The 23,547-nt window shown below is 42.5% G+C and overlaps 4 protein-coding genes across 7 annotated transcripts; 3 read left to right on the forward strand and 1 right to left on the reverse strand.

Annotated features, from left to right (window-relative positions):
• The first annotated feature begins 536 nt into the window (after window positions 1-536).
• Window positions 537-3,821, forward strand: LOC146219718 (uncharacterized). Of its 2 annotated transcripts, XM_084694848.1 has the most exons (10): window positions 537-567; window positions 692-760; window positions 858-897; window positions 1,055-1,075; window positions 1,190-1,561; window positions 1,656-1,682; window positions 1,791-1,959; window positions 2,595-2,713; window positions 2,835-3,003; window positions 3,289-3,821. In XM_084694848.1, exons 2-10 carry the CDS (start codon window positions 731-733, stop codon window positions 3,410-3,412), a joined length of 1,071 nt encoding a protein of 356 aa, XP_084550974.1. In that variant the 5' UTR covers window positions 537-567; window positions 692-730; the 3' UTR covers window positions 3,413-3,821. The 2 variants fall into 2 exon arrangements, with proteins under 2 accessions (XP_084550974.1, XP_084550975.1); XM_084694849.1 differs by lacking the exons at window positions 537-567; window positions 692-760; window positions 858-897; window positions 1,055-1,075; window positions 1,190-1,561 and having other exon boundaries at window positions 1,601-1,682.
• A 1,468-nt stretch (window positions 3,822-5,289) lies between these two features.
• LOC146219719 (mucin-5AC-like) lies at window positions 5,290-10,656 on the forward strand. 3 transcript variants are annotated; one of them, XM_084695232.1, is made up of 10 exons: window positions 6,045-6,106; window positions 6,233-6,301; window positions 6,399-6,438; window positions 6,603-6,623; window positions 6,737-6,997; window positions 7,088-7,114; window positions 7,223-7,391; window positions 7,606-7,724; window positions 7,845-8,013; window positions 10,457-10,656. In XM_084695232.1, exons 2-10 carry the CDS (start codon window positions 6,272-6,274, stop codon window positions 10,578-10,580), a joined length of 960 nt encoding a protein of 319 aa, XP_084551358.1. In that variant the 5' UTR covers window positions 6,045-6,106; window positions 6,233-6,271; the 3' UTR covers window positions 10,581-10,656. The 3 variants fall into 3 exon arrangements, with proteins under 3 accessions (XP_084551360.1, XP_084551358.1, XP_084551359.1); XM_084695234.1 differs by lacking the exons at window positions 7,845-8,013; window positions 10,457-10,656 and adding an exon at window positions 5,290-5,413 and having other exon boundaries at window positions 6,035-6,106; window positions 7,223-7,404; window positions 7,606-7,695; XM_084695233.1 differs by lacking the exons at window positions 6,045-6,106; window positions 6,233-6,301; window positions 6,399-6,438; window positions 6,603-6,623; window positions 6,737-6,997 and having other exon boundaries at window positions 7,033-7,114.
• Window positions 10,657-14,881: 4,225 nt separating this feature from the next.
• h2az2a (H2A.Z variant histone 2a) lies at window positions 14,882-17,041 on the reverse strand. Its single transcript, XM_084694658.1, has 5 exons — window positions 16,906-17,041; window positions 15,906-15,983; window positions 15,705-15,818; window positions 15,421-15,550; window positions 14,882-15,284 (listed from the first exon to the last, which is right to left on the reverse strand). The coding sequence occupies exons 1-5, from the start codon at window positions 16,906-16,908 to the stop codon at window positions 15,223-15,225; spliced, it is 387 nt and encodes a 128-aa protein (XP_084550784.1). The 5' UTR covers window positions 16,909-17,041; the 3' UTR covers window positions 14,882-15,222.
• Window positions 17,042-17,629: 588 nt separating this feature from the next.
• On the forward strand, window positions 17,630-20,652 carry LOC146219721 (transcriptional regulator protein Pur-beta-like). The gene has a single exon (XM_084694657.1). The coding sequence runs from the start codon at window positions 17,648-17,650 to the stop codon at window positions 18,581-18,583; it is 936 nt and encodes a 311-aa protein (XP_084550783.1). The 5' UTR covers window positions 17,630-17,647; the 3' UTR covers window positions 18,584-20,652.
• Window positions 20,653-23,547: the final 2,895 nt, after the last annotated feature.

The following is a 23,547-nucleotide window of genomic DNA, read 5'->3' on the forward strand; positions in this document are numbered from 1 at the left end:
GTTTTACTCAATCCGTTTCCAACCACCATGCCAGATCTTATTATTTTATCCCTCAATAGCTGGGCCTACAACATTTACACAGTAATTACAGCAAATGTAGCACATTTCTAATTCCAAGCATATCAGTCTTTCTGTCACAAGTGTGTAGTTCTATGGTATTTCGGTCGTCACTCAAGGAACGGACTGTTTTTACCAGCCACATTGCAGAGTAACCAAAGGGGTTGAAGTGCCCCTGTGACAACAAGCTTGGACCCCCCCGTGGTCCCTATCAATGTAGATTCTGAATCATTGTTAACTTGGTCTTTTCCATGTTAATGCCTGCAAGGCAGTGAAGAAAACTATATTCCAACAATAATGTAACTGGCCCCTCTAACAGTACAACTGGCCCCAGCTTGGTCCCACAAGTTGAAACCAACTAAAAATTCTTCTGTGCTCTAGTTGTCTGATTAATCAGAAGCTTGTGACCCTCTCCATTCCACACCATGACATTCACAGGGGCAATATAAAAAGGCATCGACTGACACTTCAAACACAGAAAGAACAGCAGGCTCACCTTCCCCTTATTTGGTGAGCAGTTTTGACCACATTTGTAACAGCTTGAACGTGTCCAAAATGCTTTAAATCATGTAAAGGATCTTGATATAGTGGTAATAATTAGTTTAACGGTATGTGTGGAAATGCTTTCTTTCAGATTGGTGAGTTTTTCAACTCAACTAAGAGGTGCAACTACATGTTGCCGCACGCCAACATGATCCATTTGGTACAGTTTGATGTCATTGTTTTTTTAACCCATTGATAACCCTGAACCAAATAGTTGACTTGTGCATGAGCTATAGGTTTTGTTATTTCTCTTTCAGCTGGTCTTTGCTTTGGTCTCAGGACTGCTTGTGAGCTCTGGTGAGCCTTTTTTATTGGAATAATCATGAATGTTAGCATCATCAGTAGTTTGATTTAAACTAAAAGCATGTATCGAGAAGAAACTCCACATAATCACAATCTAGTCATGGCTGATGCACATCCCGTAATGTTATGTTTTTTTGCATTTTGTTATCAGTGACCCCTCAAGACCTTAAAAGTAAGTACAATTCTCAATCCTCTCATATCATACCCTATATTAACAACATATGTTTTTTGTTAGAAAGATTGATGGTGAGGTAAAGAAATATTTTTTTCTTTTGCATCTTAACAGATTCAAAGCGTCCAGACCATCCGGACCATCCAAAACATCCACACCATCCACACCATCCACCCCATCCACCCCCTCCACACCATCCACCCCCTCCACACCATCCACCCCCTCCACCCCATCCACACGATCCAGACCATCCACCCCATCCACACGATCCAGACCATCCCCCCCATCCACACCATCCACACCATTCACAGCATCCACACCATCCACCCCCTCCACACGATCCAGACCATCCACACCATCCACACCATCCACACCATCCACACCATCCGAAGCATCCAGACCATCCAGACTGTCCACACCATCCACACCATCCGAAGCATCCAGACCAACCAGACTGTCCACACCATCCTATCGAGCCTAAACCAGGTAACACTTATTTAAGCACACTTACATGGTACACTGATAATGTTAACTTGTGTCTGGCACACCAACTTTAATTGGCTTTTCTTTTGCTCGGCAGCTCCCTTGCCTGACTTTACGAACATCAGTGAGTACATCTTGTTTCTTTTCATAACCGATGTGGACATGCCATGTTGTTGAATACAAGGAAACTCATTCTCTCCGATTCTCCTATCTTTTCTGTGTGGAAACGCAGAATGTTGGACGGAGTGGTTTGACAGGGACGACCCCTCTGGGACTGGAGACTATGAGACCCTTGCACAGCTCCGCTCAGAGAACCCCGGAAAGATCTGTCCCCATCCTGTACAGATAGAGGTCACCACTACCAGTGGAGGGAGTCTCCCTACTGGGAATGTTATTGCGGCGTGAGTGTAGCAGGTTTTAATTTGCCTAGCGAATGAGATACAAATGTTTAGATATCATAATTTTTTTCTCACCATCACATTAAACCATAGGTCAGTCAAGACAATCAAGTATTAGATTTGAGCATTTATTGTTATGACAGGGACATGTAGATTTAACTTTGGCAGAGAGGATGATCTGAGGGAAGCACACCCTGTCTCCTCGATGCACACATACATACATGACATATGAGGCAGGGTGCAATAGAGATATAATACCCCTGATGGATAGAACATACAGACAGCCAGGGGGAGAAGGGGATGGTGGATGGCGGCAGCAGCACTGATCATACAACAACCGGGGTTAGTGTGTGTGTATCTTTTCGTCTTTAAAAAGATGCCTTATCAGACATGGCCCAATGGCGATGCGCTGCTAACATGGGTGTAGTAGTGGGCGGAGGAAGGGAAGGTGGAGTAGGACGCCTTAGGTCCCGACAAATGGATGACACACACTGCCTGATTGCCCTGCCTGAACTAGCTGAGTGTATTCATGAGCTGGTGACCTACTCTAAGCTTTGGATTTACTTTGGTCATTTCACCTAGATGTTATTGTAGTCCCTCCCTCTAATGTATACCTTCTGTGGTTTTGATTTGTTCAGAATGGACACAATCACAGGCTTTGTCTGTAAAAATGCAGACCAGCTTCCGCACAAACCACGCTGTTACGACTACCGTGTCCGGTTCAGCTGCCACCCACCATTTTGTGCATCATCAGGAGGTAACCGTCTTGCCTTTCCACTAGAAAATGAACACAGGATTGGGTTTGAGGTCTGTTCAGAAGAGACGATTATTTGGGTTGTTTTCCAAATGTTTTCATCAACTGTGTTGGTCTTCACCAGTGTGCTGGACCAAGTGGTTTGATCGTGACGACCCTAGTGGGACAGGGGACTGGGAATCCCTTAGCTTGCTCCATCAAGAGAACCCTGGAGTCATCTGTGCTAAACCCCTCTACATAGAGAGCGTCGTCGTGGGAACCAACGCCCCTGCCTGGGGCCAGAATTTCTTCAAGTATGTACAACCGTTCCTTACTACCCATTAAAATAGTCCTTAAGTGAGAAGTTTAGCTTTTTATTCTGGAAGACTCAATACATTTGGGCGATTTATTCCTGTGTTTTGGATTTCATTGAGAAAAATTAAAAAGCTCTGGCCAGAAGTTTCCTTACCATAATGTTACAGTATGGAGATCAAAGATTCTAATTTTAAAAAGTTTTTTACAAACAATTGTTCTCAATTGCTTTTTGAGGATGTCATGTCATGGACTGTACTGTATTGATCCTATGCGTTATTTTCCAGCTACAATCCAACCCAGGGCTTCGTCTGCCGCAATCAGGATCAGAAAGGCAAACATTGTCTGGATTACAAAGTGAGATTTGCGTGTCCATGTGGTTGCCCATGTGGTTGCTCATCTGGTTGCTAATTCACTGTGAAGCTATATGGGTCTCAAAGTTGATAAATGGAAATCTGGACTTCATAAACAGGTTTCTTAGTTCAAACTCTTTGACCATGTTTCCTTTGTTCCATCTTCAAATCATCTGAGTTTGTAATGTGCGTCAGAGCAGTGCTATGGTTTTAAATTGTGGCAATTGTGACCAGTTGGACCACCTTAGCATTTGAAAGAATTGCTTTTACTTGTGGAATGAAGGTATTGAGAGGTAATGTGCGGTATCCTGGAGCAGACAACAAACACTGATCGACTTCATCCATCTCCTCTACCCCTCCATCCAGTCCACTGTGTGGCTGCGTAGGAGTCTGTCACCTGTTTTAATGTTAATGTTCATTTATGTACACTGTCCCTCTTGATAAAATAAATTGAAATTGAATTGCCACAGTGTGCATGCCTGCGTATGGCCAATATCCCTGCACAGTCACATTGTGCTACCATCAGCACTTATGTCCCCCTTATACATACTCTACACACAGTTTAAGTCAATAAAGATGAGTACTATCACTTCAGTATATTTTGATCTGTAAATATTAGATCTTCTCTTGCTCTCCTAATTGTTGAACTGTTTATGGACTGATTATCCATGGTGGCACTCTCAATGCAAGAAACAGACTCACAGCTGGTCTCAGACATAAAACACACTGCCAAACCCTATGGTAACTTGAGCTTCAGAGCCTAGAAGACAAAGGGAATGGCAGATCTACAGATAGGGTACATTTTGATTATGATACTTACATAGTAAAATATACAGTTTTACCAAGTTGTATGCTTTTATTAAAACTGGGACCTACTTGTTCTCCATCATAGCCATTGTTTTAGGGTTAGCAGCAGTAGGGCTTAAGTTATTCACTTAGATAACTTACATAACAGGGAGATCATTTTCTTAGTTCGGAAGTATAGAGACAGGGAAAGAGAGAAAGACAGGCAGAGAGGGGGATAGACAGGGAGAGAAGAAAGGGGGGAGATAGAGAGAGAAGGAGAGCGGGAGGGAGGCAGAGATAGGAGGAGGGAAAGAGAAAGATGAGAAAGGGAGAGATGTACAGTAAGAGACAGACATGAAAAAACTAATGATTCCTTACATTCGATGATGCAAGGCAGCCATGTCTTTCATGTTGATCCCTGTGGATAGTTGAGCAGACGTACTCAGAGCTGGGATGAACTCATCACACCATATTTGGTTGGAAGGTCTTCACATCCTGTGGGTAGTACTCGATCCCTGGACCTCTGAATCGCAAGTGGGACTACTTAGCAGCTACGCCAATGAAAAGCCAGCTTTTGTTTTATTCCATTTATTTAACAACAACAAAAATGTTTAACTATTTTCGATAAGATATACATATCCAAGTTATTTTACTTACAGTACATTTCAATAACATGTATACAGATTTAGATGATTGTAATAAAACATCAATAATAACCCATTTAGGCCTATGAGGTCACATTACCCAGCATTTCTCCTGGTCAACATTAACCAATATTTGGCTTGAAGGATCAACACAATTTGTTGTGTTAAATGATTAACCCATCTTGCTGGGTTAGATTAACCCAGCGTGTGTTCTGTCCTATATTTAACTAGTCATTTGCAGCAGAACTTTAGTATTAGAGGGTGCATGCAGTTGGACCACATTGTGCAGGTTGAGGTGGAACATGGTCAGGGCAACCTTTAGTGGCCTTGACTTTGTTATCAAGCAAACAGTTGTTTTCCTCAATCCATTTCCAACCACCATGCCAGATCTTACTATTTTACCCCTCAATAGCTGGGCCTACAACATTTACACAGTAATTACAGCAAAGCTCAATACCTTCCCACAGCAATGTAGCATATTTCTAATTCAAAGCATATCAGTCTTTCTGTCAAAAGTCTGTAATATAGTATTTTGGTCGTCACTCAAGCCACATCGCAGAGTAACCACATCTCAGCCACCAGGGATGGTGAAAGGATTTCATATAGGCTACGTGTGATGAACGTTCAAGGTCTGTGCATTTTCATTTGTGATATTATTGTATTCAGACTTTTTGTTCTGCGGAATACCATCTCCACATTCACTAGAAACATGCAGTATGTGTGACTCAAACCCTGACAACAGAAACACCACTTTACAGCTCAGCCACAGACACCCCTTGAAGAAACGCTTTCAAGATGATTACTTATCTGCTGTTTCTGTGGTTGCCAGCAAATGTCACTGTTGAGTAAATCTTTTTTGAGTGTTTCGTAAAGCCTCAGCTTCGAATTTTAATAGTTCTGATGTATGGAATTACCCGTGCCAAAAGGCACCTCATCTTCTGAAATCACCACTCGTTATATATGGAGGGCGGAGGGGGCCAGTGCCCCTGTGAGAACGAGCTTGGACCCCCTTGTGGGGATCATAGAATGTAGATTCTGAGTCATTGTTAACTTGTTCTTTTCCATGTTAATGCCTGAAATGCAGTGAAGAAAGCTATATTCCAACAATAATGTAACTGGCCCCTCTAACAGTACAACTGGCCCCAGCTTGGTCCCACAAGTTGAAATGGACAAAAAACTCTCCTGTGCTCTAGTTGTCTGATTAATCAGAAGCTTGTGACCCTCTCCATTCCACACCATGACATTCACAGGGGCAATATAAAAGGGCATCGACTGACACTTCAAACACAGAGAGAACAGCAGGCTCACCTTCCCCTTATTTGGTGAGCAGTTTTGACCACATTTGTGACAGCTTGAACGTGTCCAAAATGCTTTTAAATCATGTAAAGGATCTTGATATAGTGGTAATAACTAGTTTAATGGCATATGTGGAAATAATTTTCTTTCAGATTGGTGAGTTTTTCAACTCAACTAAGAGGTGCAACTACATGTTGCCGCAGGCCAACATGATCCATTTGGTACAGTTTGATGTCATTGTTTTTTTAACCCATTGATAACCCTGAACCATATAGTTGACTTGTGCATGAGCTATAGGTTTTGTTATTTCTCTTTCAGCTGGTCTTTGCTTTGGTCTCAGGACTGCTTGTGAGCTCTGGTGAGCCTTTTTTATTGGAATAATCATGAATGTTGGCATTATCAGTACTGCTACTTCTCGTTACACTAAAAGAATGTAACGAGAAGAAACTCAAGATAATCACAATCTAGTCATGACAGTTGCACATCCCAAAATGTTATGCTTTTTCTGCCTTTTGTTATCAGTGACCCCTAAAGACCTTAAGCGTAAGTAAGATTCTAAATCCTCTCATATCATACCCTATATATACAACATGTTTTAGCAAAATTTATGGTGAGGTAAAGAAATATTTTTTTCTTTCGGATCTTAATGGATTCAGACGACCCAGACGATCCAGACGATCCACACCATCCACACAGTCCAGACCATCCACACCATCCACAACGTCCAGACCATCCACACCATCCAGACCATCCACACCATCCACACCATCCAGACCATCCACACCATCCACACCGTCCAGACCATCCACACCATCCAGACCATCCAGACCATCCACACCATCCAGACCATCCACACCGTCCAGACCATCCACACCATCCACACCATCCACACCATCCTATCGACCCCATAAAACCAAGTAACACTTAAGCACACTTACATGGTACACTGATAATGCTAACTTGTGTCTGGTACACCAACTTTAATTGGCTTTTCTTTTGCTCGGCAGCTCCCTTGCCTGACTTTACGAACATCAGTGAGTACATCTTGTTTCTTTTCATAACCGATGTGGACATGCCATGTTGTTGAATACAAGGAAACTCATTCTCTCCGATCCTCCTATCTTTTCTGTGTGGAAATGCAGAGTGCTGGACGGAGTGGTTTGACAGGGACAACCCCACTGGGTCTGGAGACTATGAGACCCTTGTGAAGCTCCGCTCAGAGAACCCCGGAAAGATCTGTCCCCATCCTGTACAGATAGAGGTCACCACTACCAGTGGAGGGAGTCTCCCTACTGGGAATATTATTGCGGCGTGAGACTAGCAGGTTTTAATTTGCCTAGCGAATGAGATACATGTTTCAATTTCATCATTTTTTTCTCACCGTCACATTAAACCATATTCCTGAGTTGGTGAAGATGGCAATGATGGTTTGAGTCTAAGCTTTGGACTTACTTATTCATTTCACCTAGATGTTATTGTAGTCCCTCCCTCTAATGTATAGCTTCTGTGGTTTTGATTTGTTCAGAATGGACACAAACACAGGCTTTGTCTGTAAAAACGCAGACCAGCTTCCGCACAAACCACGCTGTTACGACTACCGTGTCCGGTTCAGCTGCCACCCACCATTTTGTGCATCATCAGGAGGTAACCGTCTTGCCTTTCCACTAGAAAATGAACACATGATTGGGTTTGAGGTCTGTTCAGAACAGACGATTATTTGGGTTGTTTTCCAAATGTTTTCATCAACTGTGTGTTCTTCAACAGTGTGCTGGACCAAGTGGTTTGATCGTGACGACCCTTGTGGGACAGGGGACTGGGAAACGCTTAGTATGCTCCGTGAAAAGAACCCTGGAGTCATCTGTGCTAAACCCCTCTACATAGAGAGCGTTGTCTTGGGAACCAACGCCCCTGCCTGGGGGCAGAATTTCCTCACGTATGTACAACCGTTCCTTATTACTATAGCTGTCAAATTACAATATTTAACTATAGATTAATTACATTATTTCATAAGATTAATTGCGATTAATGATTCAAATGATTCAATCTATTTGATCTGTTAAAATGTTACCCCAATAAATGATTTTTTGTGAAAATAACATTAAAAGGGTGTACTTAACTTCAGATAGGCCTAACTGGATGATAATGTCCAAATGACAAGTTCAGATGGAAAACACAACTTAAATTGTGAGGGAGTTATATTCACTTTACATTCACATTAACTATACTGCTGTAAAATAAACATCCACAAAATTAGACTTATTCTGGAATATAAAATACATTAAGACATTTGTCTCATAGCCTCCCTTACAAAAAAGAAGTATACTTCAAGTTTATTTTGTAAGTATAGTTAGTATAAAAAGTATACTATTATCATGTTACTTAAAGTATACTAGCAGTGTACTTATTTATATACTTTTTTTGTACTAAGTAAACTGAATTGGCCCACTTTTTAGGTCATTTAGTACACTTTAAAGTACACTTATAGTGTATTTCAAGGTTTACTTTTGAATACTGCAAAGTATTCAGTGTCACTATCCTGTGTTGTGCACTTTCAGTTCATGAAGTATACTTCCTCAAGTACTTCAAAGTATACTTTGGAATACTCTAAAGTAACCTGTGTCGTGCACTTTCAGTTCATGAAGTATACTTCCTTAAGAGTTATAAAGTATACTTTACAATCCTTTTAAGTGCACTTTCATTAATGTAAGTACTTAAAGAAGTTAATTCTAAATTTAATTTTACTATTACTTATTAATGTATTAAAATGCTTAGGGGCCCCTCAAAGCCTCAGATCTAAACCACGTGGCGAAAACAGGACCTTAACAACATTTCCCTGCAGATTCATAGTAGAAGGAAAGCTATTCCTTCTTTAAAAATTTAGTACACATGAATCCAGCAGTTCTTATCAAATGTAACAGTCACTTAACTCATGGTTACAATGGTAAATCAGCACAACAATGACAATTACCACGCAACAAAACAGTACATTCTAAGCAGACACATTTAAGAAACGAAATTCATTAAGTTACATTTGTATTTCGAACAAACAGCAAACTTATCAGCACATTTTAACACTATTTACCGCTTTGCATCATGGGAATTGAGTAACAAATGAGCCACACTATCTTCAGAGAATGTCTAATATAGAGAGAACTGCCACTCTCGGGAAACTTCCGGGTTCTGAACTGGTTGAAGTTCCATGTGAGAGGGCGCTAACGAGCGAGTGCAGAATGAATGGAGGTCTATGGAGCGGTACCCCTCAAAATCCACTTTTCTCAGGATATCATTTTTTGTCTAGTAATTTGAATTCTGAATTCGAAACGGGAGGCAAAAAAAATACACACTGCTGGCTGTTAGATTGTTTTAAAGTCGCCTTTCTGTTCTAAAAAGCTTTTGAAAATGTCATTGACGTCATACACATCGTACGACCAGAGCTACTGCTTGACGGCAAGCTCTGGTCACTTACTTTTTTCTCTCAGGGCATCGACAACACAGCTGACAGGTTAGGCTCTCCCTGTCAATACACATGCTTGAAAGAGTTTTGGCTTGCTAATGTCGTTGCTAATGTTACTAATGCTCCGACATTCTGATTCCGCTTCGGATGCCATCAAGAGGGAGCTCTGGTCGTATCAGTCCTTTACTAACCAATCAGCATTCAGTAGCAGAATGCTAGCGTGTTATGGGCAACAACGACTCACCATGTAAGAAATCAAAAGGACATAAGTACTCGTTCATTCAATTTTAGACCTATAATCCATGTTGAACATGCACAAACTACAATCAAATCGGATATTTTTCAACGACAATCAGGCGAAAGAGACAAATTTAGCCGTTTAGCTCCATAGACTCCCATTCAACATGCATTCGCTCGCGATCACCCCCAGTGGAACTCTGGTGGAACTGCAGCCAAATTCGGTACAATGGGGTTTAATAGGGAGTGGCAAGGCTCTCCTTTAACAGGCTCTGTTTTAAGGCTCTGGTCGGAATCATGTGATGATAGGTGATTCCCAGGGTAAAAAAGAAACTGTGTTTTTTGTTGCGTAAAACGAGATTGCGTTAACGCATGGGGGCAGAATTTCTTCAAGTACGTATAACCGTTCCTTACTACCCATTAAAATAGTCCTTAAGTGAGAAGTTTAGCTTTTTATTCTGAAAGACTCAATACATTTGGGCGATTTATTCCTGTGTTTTGGATTTCATTGAGAAAAATTAAAAAGCTCTGGCCAGAAGTTTCCTTACCATAATGTTACAGACATGGACATGGATATCACAGATTATCATTTAACCAAGGTTTTTACTAACAATCGTTCTCAATTGCTTTTTGAGGATGTCATGTCATGGACTGTACTGTATTGATCTTATGCCTTATTTTCCAGCTACAATCCAACCCAGGGCTTCGTCTGCCGCAATCAGGATCAGAAAGGCAAACCTTGTCTTGATTACAAAGTGAGATTTGGGTGCCCATGTGGTTGCCCATGTGGTTGCTCATCTGGTTGCTAATTCACTGTGAAGCTATATGGGTCTCAAAGTTGATAAATGTATATCTGGATTTAATAAACAGGATTTTTAGTTCAAACTCTTTGACCATGTTTCCTTTGTTACATCTTTAAATCATCTGACCTTGTAATGTGCGTCAGAGCAGTGCTATGGTTTTAAATTGTGGCAATTGTGACCAGTTGTACTGCCTTAGCATCTAAAGCATCTGTTGTTTAATTGTAACTTGTTTAACTACATGCTCTTATGGTTGATCCCTTTGACACTTATTTTGGTTCACAATTTGTGCTTCTGCTTCATGTTTTGGCTACCCGCAATGTTTTTGGTTGTTGTTATTATCAGGGACCTATGCACTTTGTAAAGCTCTCTCTTGGAAGTCGCTTTGGATCAAATGGATCATGTAGTGTCTGCTAAATGAATAAATGTAATGTAAATGAAAGAATTGCTTTTACTTGTGGAATGAAGGTATTGAGAGGTAAAGTGCGGTATCCTGGAGCAGACATCCAACACTGATCGACTCAATCCATCTCCTCTCCTCTACCCCTCCATCCAGTCCACTGTGTGGCTGTGTAGGAGTCTGTCGCCACAGTGTGCATGCCTGTGTATGGGCGATATCCCTGTACAGTCACATTGTGCTACCATCAGCACATATGTCCCCCTTATACATACTCTACACACAGTTTAAGGCAATAAAGATGAGTACTATCACTTTTCTATATTTTGATCTGTAAATATTAAATCTTCTCTTGCTCTCCCAATTCTTGAATTGTTTGTGGACTGATTATCCATGGTGGCACTAAGGCAAGAAACAGACTCACAGCTGGTCTCAGACATGAAACACACGGCTAAACCCTATGGTAACTTGAGCTTCAGAGTCTAGAAGACAAAGGGAATGGCAGATCTACAGATAGGGTACAATTTGATTTGACACTTGCATTGTAAAATATACAGAATATACTTTTTAATAAAACTGGGACTTAGTTAGGACGTAGAGAGAAGACATGGAGAAAGGGTAGAGGGAAAGACAGGCAGAAAGGGGAGGATAGACAATGAGAGAGGAAAGGGAGGAGATAGAGAAGGAGAGAGGGAGGGAGGCGGAGAGAGAGGAGGGCAAGAGAGAGATGAGAAAGGGAGAGATGTACAGTAAGAGACAGACATGAGAAAAAAAACAAATGATTCCTTACCTTTGAAGATGCAAGGCAGCCATATCTTTCATGTTGTCCCTGTGGATAGCTGAGTGAGTGGACTCTGAGCTGGGATTAACTCATCACACCATATTTGGTTTGAAGGTCTTCACATCCTGTGGGTAATAAAGTTGAACAGTTGGGAAAAAAATGTTTGAACTGGAATGTGGAAGTGTAAGCTGCCATGGGATTTGTTATTGTAGAATATGTGGCAGCACCATCTAACATAATTATATTCTGGAGACAAAAGTTTCGAAGGATCGCCTCCATCAGATGCCAAGGCGATGGCTACTGAACAAGTTGGCGTGTATTTATAACTCTGTTAAAGTACTGTAACTGGTATTTTGAAAGAACACCTTTGGCAAGTTTATTTTCGAAAGTTTTAAACACTTTGGTGAGTAGCCTACGATTTAATTTGAATACTGAGTAAAACAACTGTTAGTTACATTTGCATTTACTTTTCAAAAAGTGTGTTCGTGGCATTAGGTCGTGTTTAGGGCAGTCGCTCTCAACCCTGAACCTCAGGCCCTGCATGTTTGAGATGTTTCTCTGCTCCAACACAACTAGCTATAATTCAGATTAATAAATTGTTATCTAACTAGTTGAGCAGAAACCTGGTAAAGACTATTAATTTGACTCAGGTGTGGACCAAGGAAACATGCAGGACAGTGGGCTGTGAGAAGTAGGAGGATTGAAGACCACTATGGGCTAGGGCTTCCCATGTTGGAATTTCAGAAGGCCAACAGTGTGCTAGCCTGTGTAGCGTTAGTTGTGACCTAGCCAAGATGCGAGAAGGAATTACGAGTTGCAACCAGCCCAAGTCCTTATGATTGATAGTAGTCCACAGTACATGCCATGCTGTGTGGTTATTGTGAAAGCACAGGTCATTTACATTGCTATGCTTACTCCTGCTAAGGCGTAGGAGAAACGTTTTACCGCTAAATGACGACATTGATGCACATTTTGCTCTTAGGCAATGTTATTGTAGGTTCATTGGACTTTGTTGACTTTTCCAAATATGGCCTAATTGCTATTTCAGAATGTGAAGAAACGTAACACTTTTACCTTTTTGTTATTTATCTGTTGTGTTTTTTTTTTATACAAGTGATAAGACGTACTCTTTTGGTTTATTTTATTTTCCAAGTCATGTGACCAGGAAGTTGATCCTACTAGTTGGAAACTAATGTAGGCTACTAAATTGTTAGTTTAACATATTTGCATACGCCATTATCAACGATACTTGTGTTTAAATGTGATGTTTTTTATTATGCGATATATGTCGCGACCGAGGGCAGAGGGCCAGGCGCTCGACAACCACCGAGGACGACCGGATGGAGAGGACGGAGCCATCGGGGCGAAAGCCTGGATGGACCTCCCAAACTCGGACTTCCACTTGTAAACCCTCTAGGGGTAATTGTAATGTGCGCCCCCTTGTGGGGCTTTTGTCCTGTACTCCTTGTGGGGAAGCTGTATGAACCTGACTTGCTCCGTACATTCCACGCATTAACCTGGTATTGCAGTACATCCAGGAACGGTGCACTTATCCAGAGCTTTTGCCCAGACATCCAGAGAATTCTGCCGAGGCAAGTAGGGTGAAGTTCCTTGCCCAAGGACACAATGTCAGTTTGGCACGGCCGGAATTGAACTGGCAACCTTCAGATTACTAGCCCGATTCCCTAACGACTCAGCCACCTGACTCCCTGTTAGATTATGTGTTAGATTATATTAATATGTAATTGATCTTATTCAGTTTACAACCAACAATGTGAAAATGTAAGTCCAATTTATACCACCAGATCAGCCAGGACCAGTGAGATCAAGAACAGAACCATCTGCCAGAACCATCAGCCAGCCGACAAGTCATAATGCTTTATGATTTTGAGGACAAAAATACTGGTTTGTATACACAGCAGTGTAAATCCATCATAAAACTGTCTGGTAATGTTTTGCTTTCAGGTGAAAATGTTTCATCAGTGTGTGGAAATTGAGGATGGAAAATAATCGTTTTGCAATGTTCTCATTGTTTTCGAGTGGAAACGCATCCCACGTCTGGTGTAAGATGCTAATGTTTTCGAAAAGATCTTGCCGAGACAGTAAACCCACTTCACCTCAAGATAAATATGCAAAAGACTGGGGAGGACAGAGAGGGCACTTTTGATTGTCTATAAAGCAAGATATGAGTACCCTTGATGGGAAGCTATGCTATCAAATATAAATTAAACGGCTGAGATTGTAGCAATACTCATTTATGGTCAGCAGCTTCTACCTGCAGTAAATTATGCTTTTGATGTTATTGATTGTGGGTGATGGATGCAGTTGTTGGATAAGGAGTGGTATGGGATTTTCTCACAACATTGGATTTGGATTGAGTTTCAACCTCGGTATGTGCCTTGTTACTACATAGTATGCTATATGTGGATGTGTATTTTGTGCTTGCTGATCTCAAAATTGCTTCATCAGATGAATAAAAAGAAATTACTCTCAGTCTCCTATGATTCTTAACAGAATTGGCAGTTTACAAATACATTTCACCTAAGGACCCCTTCGGTAGAACAGGTTGCACTTCCTAACCGCATAACACAAGTGCCCCCTGCTGGTGAAGTATAAGTTATGTATCCAGACACCATCTCCATGTAACTAAAAGAAAAGAAACTTGATAACCAAAAAGTTCCAATACTTTAATCTCATGAAATGTATCTACTCAAGTACATGCGGCCAAAAATGATCATTGTCAATGAAGACAAACTCCAAATCTATTGCCTGCCCCATTTTGCATCATGCTCCAGTCTCTTCACTCACTTGAGAGCTTATTGATGGCAGTTGTCCTTAGCAGAACTCTCCATGTGGTGCTGGAGGGGCATAAACTTGCACATGTAATGTTACCGAGTCTTCCTTTATCAGACTAATACCACAGCAGAAAGGGCCTGCTTAATGTGGGGGATTTAATTACTCAACAAAAATACTAATAGCACACAAAAGCAGTTTATTAGGCTGTCCTGAGTAGTAGTAGTAGTAGTACTGACTTGTAAGACAGTATATATCTCTATCCATAAGATCTGGAAAAGGGAAAAAGGAACTAATTGTGTCACCAGAAAGTGGAGATTATGCATGAAAAAGACCACAAACAATTCAGATTTTTATAAAAAAAATGGTTTAACAATTCCATTTCAGTATAAAACATTTCTGATTCCCCAGCCAATCAAACAAATCCACCATCACAATTTGACAAATTATGATTTCCCTGACTTACAATCTAAAATAACATACAAATGTTTTTAGTTGTTTTTGGTGTCCTGTCTAGGACATTTTTTCTGTAGTTTTGGGGAAATATTACAATAACACAAAACCTAGCATTCGCTCTGTTAGCTATAATATTAATAACAATAAAAAAAAAACTAAAAAAAACAACCTCCTGGTCTGGTCCGAGACTCAACAAGCCTTCATGGTCTTGCTGAACATGGTGACTACGCAGTCTTCTGCTGCCCCTTCTTCCCAATCAGGGACTTGTGAATGTGTGGGATTACACCTGCAAACCACAGCAAATCGTTAAGACGAGAATGCAATGGCTCTGAAAAGACTCAAAAGACAAGGATGTGTAACATGTAATCCTGAGCCTTGAAGTGGGAAGCACATGCATCTTAAGGGATAGTGCGTGAACTCACCGCCTCCTGCAATGGTGGCCTTGATGAGAGAGTCCAACTCCTCGTCACCGCGGATGGCGAGTTGCAAGTGACGGGGTGTGATACGTTTCACCTTCAGATCTTTGGAGGCATTGCCCGCCAACTCCAGCACCTGGCAACCAGCAGAGCAACACGATCAACATTTTTGTTTCACAGGATTTCAATTCATTGCAATTATATGTAACATCACGCATGAACGTATATGGATAAACGGCATGGTTCCACCATGCTCTGTATGAAAGTAGAAAAGCAGAGCTCAGTCTCACCTCAGCGGTGAGGTACTCGAGGATGGCGGCGCTGTACACTGCTGCTGTGGCTCCCACACGGCCGTGGCTGGTGGTGCGGGTCTTCAGGTGCCTGTGGATACGGCCCACTGGGAACTGGAGGGGGAAACACGGGACTGGGTTAGGGAGGAGTGGGCAGTTTTCAAGTGGAAGAATTCTCCGCCCCTGATCTTTCATTCTCACCTGCAGTCCAGCCCTCTGGGAACGTGAGACAGCTTTTGCCTTGGCTTTGCCACTGTCCTTACCTGCTTTACCTCCAGCCTGAAAGTAGAGCATGTGGACATTTAGTAAACAGGGACTGGACAAACTTGTTCATTGCATGGACCCACACACATTTACAAGGGTAAAATAATCAAATACACCCGAGTTGCGCACATTAGAGAAAGACATGCTGGTTTGATAGGCTTATAGCCGTCATTTCAAAAGCATTCAAACGTTTCTGTTCACCTTTCCCGCCAATCTGCCGTCACTGCTGACGGCAGCAGCTGATTTTAACACGCCATGAAGTACGTTTTCAGGGGGTTTAGGTTGGTTATAGGTGTTGAACTCTGAAAACCTTCCTGGTATTTCTATTATGGACAAATGCATCTTCATTTTGATGAGACCAAGTTAGCCGCACAAGCACATCAATTAAATAAGGTGTCCTGATGGGATTCTTACCTACAGAAAACGCATGTGTTGGACAAATACGCTAGATTTAAATTAAAGTATCACACATTGTTGGTTAGGTCGGACATTCGAGCCTCGCGGCAGAACTCAACTAGACTGGTTACCATAGTTTACAACCAGATTGAACACCGTAAACTAGTTAGCCCGCCTTTAAATCAGTGTACCAAAAAAGCGATTCCATTTACCCGCTAAATTTGAGACACGGCCAAGCTAACTAGCTAGCGTTCCCTGAACGCAGGACATTTTCCTTCAAACCCACCATGATATTAAATGCATACGTAGTCATTTCTAAAACGTGAGCATTACGGTTAAACATTTCATTAAAATAGTAAGTAGGCCTTCTGGCAAAACTTGCTAGTTGGCTAATGTTAGCCAGCCAATTTTGCAAGCTAGGTAGCATCTAGCAAGGTACCTTTTTTGTGCCAAAAGCCAGCTGAAAATGTGAGACATTCGCGCACAGAACACAAACATTTGAACTGAAATAGCTATTATATAACACACAAGATAGTCATACCATTTCAGCGTCCTGTTACTCGACTGTAGAACTGATGAGATCTCAAATAATTTCGGCTCCCAACGGAGAGTAACAATAAACCCTTTGGCAAATCTTTGCTCATTGCGACCCCTCGCGAGTGGACATTAGCCAATAGGAATGACTGTTGTTACTTCGAATATTTTGGCTAGCCAATCGTTTGTCCTCTTCTACAATATCTGCCCATCCCCCACCTCAAAATTGGCTTGTCCTTTTTTTGCGCACGAGACCAACAAGTAGGCGGGATTTGAAGATTCAGGGGGTCTAAAACGTGTACTTGTATTTAGAAATTAAGATTGATGCTATGAAAGAGCCATGTAGTTGTGTCATCTGTGATTTCTGAAAGTGTTATTAAAGGTGAGTTTATTCCCATTAAAGATGTGGTAGTTATACGTGGTTAATGTTCAAAACATCTTGACCCAATATCCCCCGGTACCGTATTAAATACATGTAGGCACTGTTTCAAGTACAGTAGTTACAGATAGGTGGGAAAGTTATTGAGAGAGCGTCAAGGGAGAGTAAGTATCGAATCAGCAGGGCATGTTTAACTTGAATGGCAAGAAAAAACACCAGTAAAAAGACAGCTTTTCCATCTGCTGTTGTAATTGACATTAGGTGTGGCCTATCATAGTACAGTATTCAACGCTCGGAAGCTTCGCGAGTAGCGTAAGCACAGGAGGGTCACAGATACGCAGGACGGAGAAGCTGGCTGCTGGTGGCGAAGATGGCGGATGGGGACAGTGGGAGTGAGCGCGGTGGCAGCAGTGGTGGTGGTGGTGGTGGTGGTGGAAGTGGAGGGGGTGGAAGCAGTGGATTTCAGCACTACCAGAGAGAGCAAGAGACGCAGGAGTTGGCATCGAAGCGCCTGGACATTCAGAACAAACGCTTCTATCTGGATGTAAAGCAGAACGCAAAAGGCAGGTTCATCAAAATCGCCGAGGTCGGCGCCGGGGGTTCGAAAAGTCGACTGACCCTTTCCATGTCGGTTGCGGCGGAGTTCCGTGACTACCTTGGAGATTTCATAGAGCACTATGCCCAACTTGGGCCTAGCAGCCCGGAGCAGATTGCTCAGTCATCCGGTGGGGATGACAGTGGGCCTAGGCGAGCCTTGAAGAGCGAGTTCCTGGTCAGAGAGAACAGAAAATACTACCTCGATCTCAAGGAGAACCAGCGAGGGAGGTTTCTCAGGATCCGACAAACCGTCAACCGTGGGCCTGGTTTTGGAGTCGGGGGAGGTGGCATCCCTGGTGGTATGCAGTCAGGACAAACCATCGCCCTTCCCGCACAAGGTTTAATAGAGTTCCGCGATGCCTTGGCCAAGTTGATAGATGATTACGGCGGTGATGACGAGGAGCTGGCCGGCGGCGGGGGTGCCGGGGGCTACAGCGAGCTTCCGGAGGGAACATCCATCATGGTGGACTCTAAACGGTTTTTCTTTGACGTCGGATCTAACAAGTACGGAGTTTTCTTGAGGGTGAGCGAAGTTAAGCCCAGCTACAGAAACTCTATTACTATTCCCTTTAAAGCATGGGGCAAGTTTGGAGGCGCCTTCTCCCGCTATGCCGAGGAGATGAAGGAGATTCAAGACAGACACAGGGATAAAATGTTCGAACGCAGAGGAGGAGAAGAATCTGAGGGAGAAGAGGTGGACGACGATTGATCAAGCCGGCTATAAAATCGAGATGAAACCGTGACGCAAAGCTTGAAGAGTGGAGCGACTATGTGCATGACGAATCGAACCTACGACAAAACAACGGAGTAGCCTCAGTAAAGTAGGCCTATATTCGACTGAGAAATACTCTCTGTTAAAGAGAATCGTGATATAAAAAGATTAGGATATTTTAGTTTAACAAGTGAAAACTGCATTATTTAGGGGACACGAAAAGCTGTCTGATATTTCCCCATTGGTGAAATATTGTCCATTTCACTCATCTAACCGAGCAAACGATGCATTATATATATTCTAAAATAGCAGTAGAATACTGGTCCCGTTTATAGAGCTATCTATTTTAAAGTCTTTAGAAATACACTTGGACCTGACCCATGTAAATGTCTTTGATAAGAAAGTGTGAAAATGTGTGTGTATAAAGCTAAGAGATGTGCAGCTCCACATCCCTGATGTTGCTCTGGGTTAATCTGCCTACTAGTGACTCCTATGGTTGTGTTGATGCCCACTGTATTTAGTTTTGTTCTGCGAAGCATCATAAATTCCAGCCCATCCACCAGGGCACGTTATTGGGCAAGGCAGTAGCCCCTGGGCAGCCTCTAAAGATACACCCCAGCCTGGCCTCCACCTGCCTGGCCTCCACCTGCCTGGCCTCCACCTGCCTGGCCTCCACCAGCCTGGCCTCCTGTCTGGTTCTGTGTTCTTCTCAGTCACCATCACTGCTCCAGCAGTTGTCAGAACTGGAACGACACATGTCAGATACTTTGGTCACCCTGGGCTGATCCGGGTCCATCTATGGGTCCAACAGTGAGACCTGAGCCTGTTTCCCCTTCCCTGTGCGAACAGAGGGAGATGTTTCACCCAGTGTCTACCTCGAGAGGGCGCTGCCACAGCCAGGACTTGCTCCAGGCTTTAGTTTGGGGATTTTATTGCTGAAAAAGCTTCACTCGTGATAATGGGCTTGGATCAAGCTAAGTCAAAAAAGGACTGTCCTTAAACGTCAAGCTTTGGACGTGCCATTCAGTTCTCAGTGAACTCAGACCATCTCATGACTGAGACTCAGTCAGATTGTAAAAAATATTGGTGCTTTTAGATAACCCCACAAAGCAGGGTGCTGTACTAAATCTACTGGAAGATATATTACTTACTAAATATCAAGTATAGATAGAATTATTTTGCAAAAATAAATCTATTCAAATATGTTAAGATATATCTATAATACATTTTTGACATAAGTAGGCCAACAACAAAAAAAGGCTTATTTAAACACTAAACTTGGATGCAATCCTTTGGAGGTGATAAATCACCTGGTTTTTTTTCTCTAATGTTTTCTTTTATCCTAACATTTATTTCCTTCTTTGCAAGAATAAGTGACCATGTATTTTGATTGTGTGTTTAGATCCACTAAAGTGTTTAGTGTCACTAAACACCTGTGCAGCCGCCACCATAATTGTCATTATGTTTCCTCATTTGACAGAATAGCTTCACCCTCGTCCGATTCCTCCTTCCATCACGAGCTGGCAGGCCACTTTTTCAGTTGCTGTAGCGATGCAAAACTGACCACACAGAAACATCTTTTGAAGTATTATGAAGTGTGCATGCCTGCTCCTTCTCTGGGGCTGCCTTGTGCTGTCTTTCTTTTGTTGTTTTGATTGCTGTTGGTATTTATCAGTTTTACGCCTATTTTTAGTTTCCTTCATAATTTGCAACGGACAAGGAAAAAATTGATTCAGAAGTTTACTTACCGACCTGCAACGTGTCATGGCTTGAAACACTTCCATAAACGTCCCAGCCCCTCCTTACCCTGCTGTACGACCCTGTAGAATTCCCACCATCTCAGCACACAGGAGTATTTGCCATTCACACAATATAAAAAATATGATCTGGGAGCAATAGTTATTTTCTATTGATATAAATATGCTATACACATACACACGTTTGAACAACATCCTTGTTCCTGTTCTGTGTTACGTGAAATGGCAGCTGTTTCCGTCATGTGTTCTGCTGTAATATTCTACCAAGTATCTTTCAATGAGAAATAAAAATGATTTGCTGAGGAAAAACCTTTTTGTCAGTCTCGATCATGATTGCTTACAAATGTGTCAGCTGGTCACCGTCTGTCAGGGTGAAGGGTGAGGGGACTAGCGGAACAGACCTGGAGCACAGATCAAAGGTATTCCACAGACTAGGCACATTTTATAGTCTAGATAGTATCGGAGATGTGGTTGATACCATGCAATTCTCATGTGATGTTAGAACCGAGAAGAGAGAAGAAGACAAGGGACTATATGACCTGATGTGAACTTGAAATGACCTAAGGAGGTTAAAGGCCATCTTTACCCCAATTACTATATATATTCTCTTGTAGTGACATTTTTGTATAGGGTGGGGACCATCTGTGGCATTCTGTCCAGAATTGATGGAAGAGACTGGATGAAATACAGGCGTTAATTTGCAAGCATTCATAAGCAGTATATTTAACTTTTTGTTTCAAAAAGTTGGAATCCTTGTTTTCGTGTTCGTACATGTGGTAAGAAATAAGCAGATAAATCTCAAGAATAATGATTTACCCAGAAGTGGAAATCGGTAACCTAATAAAAAGCCTGAACTGTGTAACTGTTGTACTAAGATAATGGTTTGACTGCAAAGAACAGTCAAATTTGTTAAGACTGTGAACAAACAGATCGTACAGGCGCATGGAACTTCCTCTAGCTTCACTTTCTCTAGCTTAACTTTCTCTGACTCGTCCACTACATATTAGGCAGGTTTTTTCTGCTCTACTACCCTCACCCACGTGATTGCAATATGCACACGTGCAACCACTTCATGCGTCTTTACCACACGTTTCACAACAACTATCATGCATCTTTTGCGAACTATCAATACAATGCAACTAAGCACGTTAATGTCTTATGTTTTCTTTCGCACAACCAGCCACATAACCATAGATGGTGTTTCGGCCAAACGTGGTGTGACATTGTTCCGATCGACCGCGCAACAAGGATCTCTGCCTGAGTTTCACCACTCCCCTCTTCCTGGTGTCTGGATGTGCCGTCCAGCACTGCTGCCCTGTGGGGAGATCTGGTCTCGTGTTCCCTGGATCCCTCCACTCTCCATAGCCCCCTCACCTCCCCCCACACACAGACACACACCCTCCCTTTCCCCCATGACAGGCAACCCACCGATGACCTCTCAGTGGTGTGTGACAAATAGTGAGAGAGTGAGTGCGGAAAAAAACGAGAGAGGACAGCTCAAGGGCATCTAATGCCACACTGGGCGTCCTGCCAGTGATAGAAGGGATTATTTTGAGCGGGTTCCAAGTCACGCTGGACTGGTGCTGAGATAAGAGTGCTGCTAATCCACTGTCACACCGGAAACCCAGCCCAGGGGAGTGGACAGGAAGGGTGTATGTGTGTGTGTGTGGGTGGAGTCAGGGTGGTTTGTAGAGTAGCTTTAAGGTGGCCTGTGACACACACACAAATCCATATCACACCCCATGATCCATGCATGTTGTCTCGTCAGGGCTGCACACTAACTGTGTTGTCAGTGTAAATGAACAGGCGTCTGACAGTCAGGCTGAACACCGCGCCTTGAAGACGAGCAGAGAGCCAAGTATGACGCAGGGACACACATCGTGTGCTCTCGATTCAACTTGGTTTTGTAGTCGTGACTCCCCGTGACTGGAAAGGGTAGGGGACATGACACACACCAACCCGACTGAGTGTATCCCTTTCTTTACGCTGCAGCTAAGGAACGATTCAAGTCACCAGGAAAACAGTCTTCTCACACTCAGTGCACACCCCATAAACCAAGAGGACATTCCGCTCCCAGTGAGCATAGTAAACCATCTCTCAGTCACACTTTCAACAAATATTCCACGGTAGAGGATTGTTGAACAATGAACAACAAAGTAAACATGATATCATTAACCTGCGAGGAATCGCTTATTTCTCTATCTCACTCACTCACATGCCGGATATTCCTATTCAGCCAGCTTTAATCTGCCCACAGCCCATGGCAACAAGCCTACCAATCAACACTGTGGATGCTGAAAAGGTCCCAAACTACTCTCAGAGGGGGCAGGGTAAAGGGGAGAAAGAGGAAGAATCAAAACAGAGATATATTAGGTAGAGATTGAGAGGTGTATGAGAATGAGAGATGGAGAGACGCAGGCTAGGGGGAGAAGAGTTAGCAGGAAGGAGGGTACGGAGGAGGAAGAAGAGAGGAAGGTGAGGTAGAGAGGAGAGGGTGAGGTAGAGAGGAGGGTGAGGGCAGGTTGGTGTCTCCTTGCTTGAGAGGGGTGAAACCAAAGGTTATTGGATGGGGGATCTTCTGAGCTATATTTGGCCAGTGTTACTATGTGATGAGAAAGTGCACAGCAGAGCCGATATGCCTGCATATGTGCACTCTCCGTTTGGGTGAACGGATGTGTCAACACACACACACACACACACACATAAATGAAGGCTATGACCAATCATGCATTGCACTGCAGTCAAAGGACGCATGGGTGCTAACATATATGTTTGTGTGTAGTATACCGTGTGTTGTGCTGAAACAGCTATTATGTGTACATTAGAACATGTGTACATTACAGTAGATTGTTACATACCTGTTATAATTGCTACAGTAAAGGTTCAAATTATACCCACCACTGTAAATCAACTCAAATTAGAGTTATTTATAGGCCTATTCGATTTGTTTGTGTTGAGTAAAGCAATCAGTGTTTGCAGAGTTAGTCTGAGGCAATGATGAATTAGTATAGCGTTTTGATTGGCTGTGTTTGAAAAAGGAAATCAAGATGCCTCCTGTTAGAATTTTGTGTTTTACGTGGAGAATTGTGTGTTGTGTTTTGCAAAAAGTGTTTCATGAAATTGAAAACTGAGTCAAATGCCAAAAATGTGCATATGGTTTTGTAGATTTGATGTGTGGTTCTGGTGTTTGAGTGTCAGGTTTCA

The sequence above is a fragment of the Hypomesus nipponensis genome, chromosome 28 (genome assembly GCF_054491055.1).
Source record: "Hypomesus nipponensis isolate SF chromosome 28, ASM5449105v1, whole genome shotgun sequence".
In the NCBI taxonomy this organism is placed as follows: Eukaryota; Metazoa; Chordata; class Actinopteri; order Osmeriformes; family Osmeridae; genus Hypomesus; species Hypomesus nipponensis.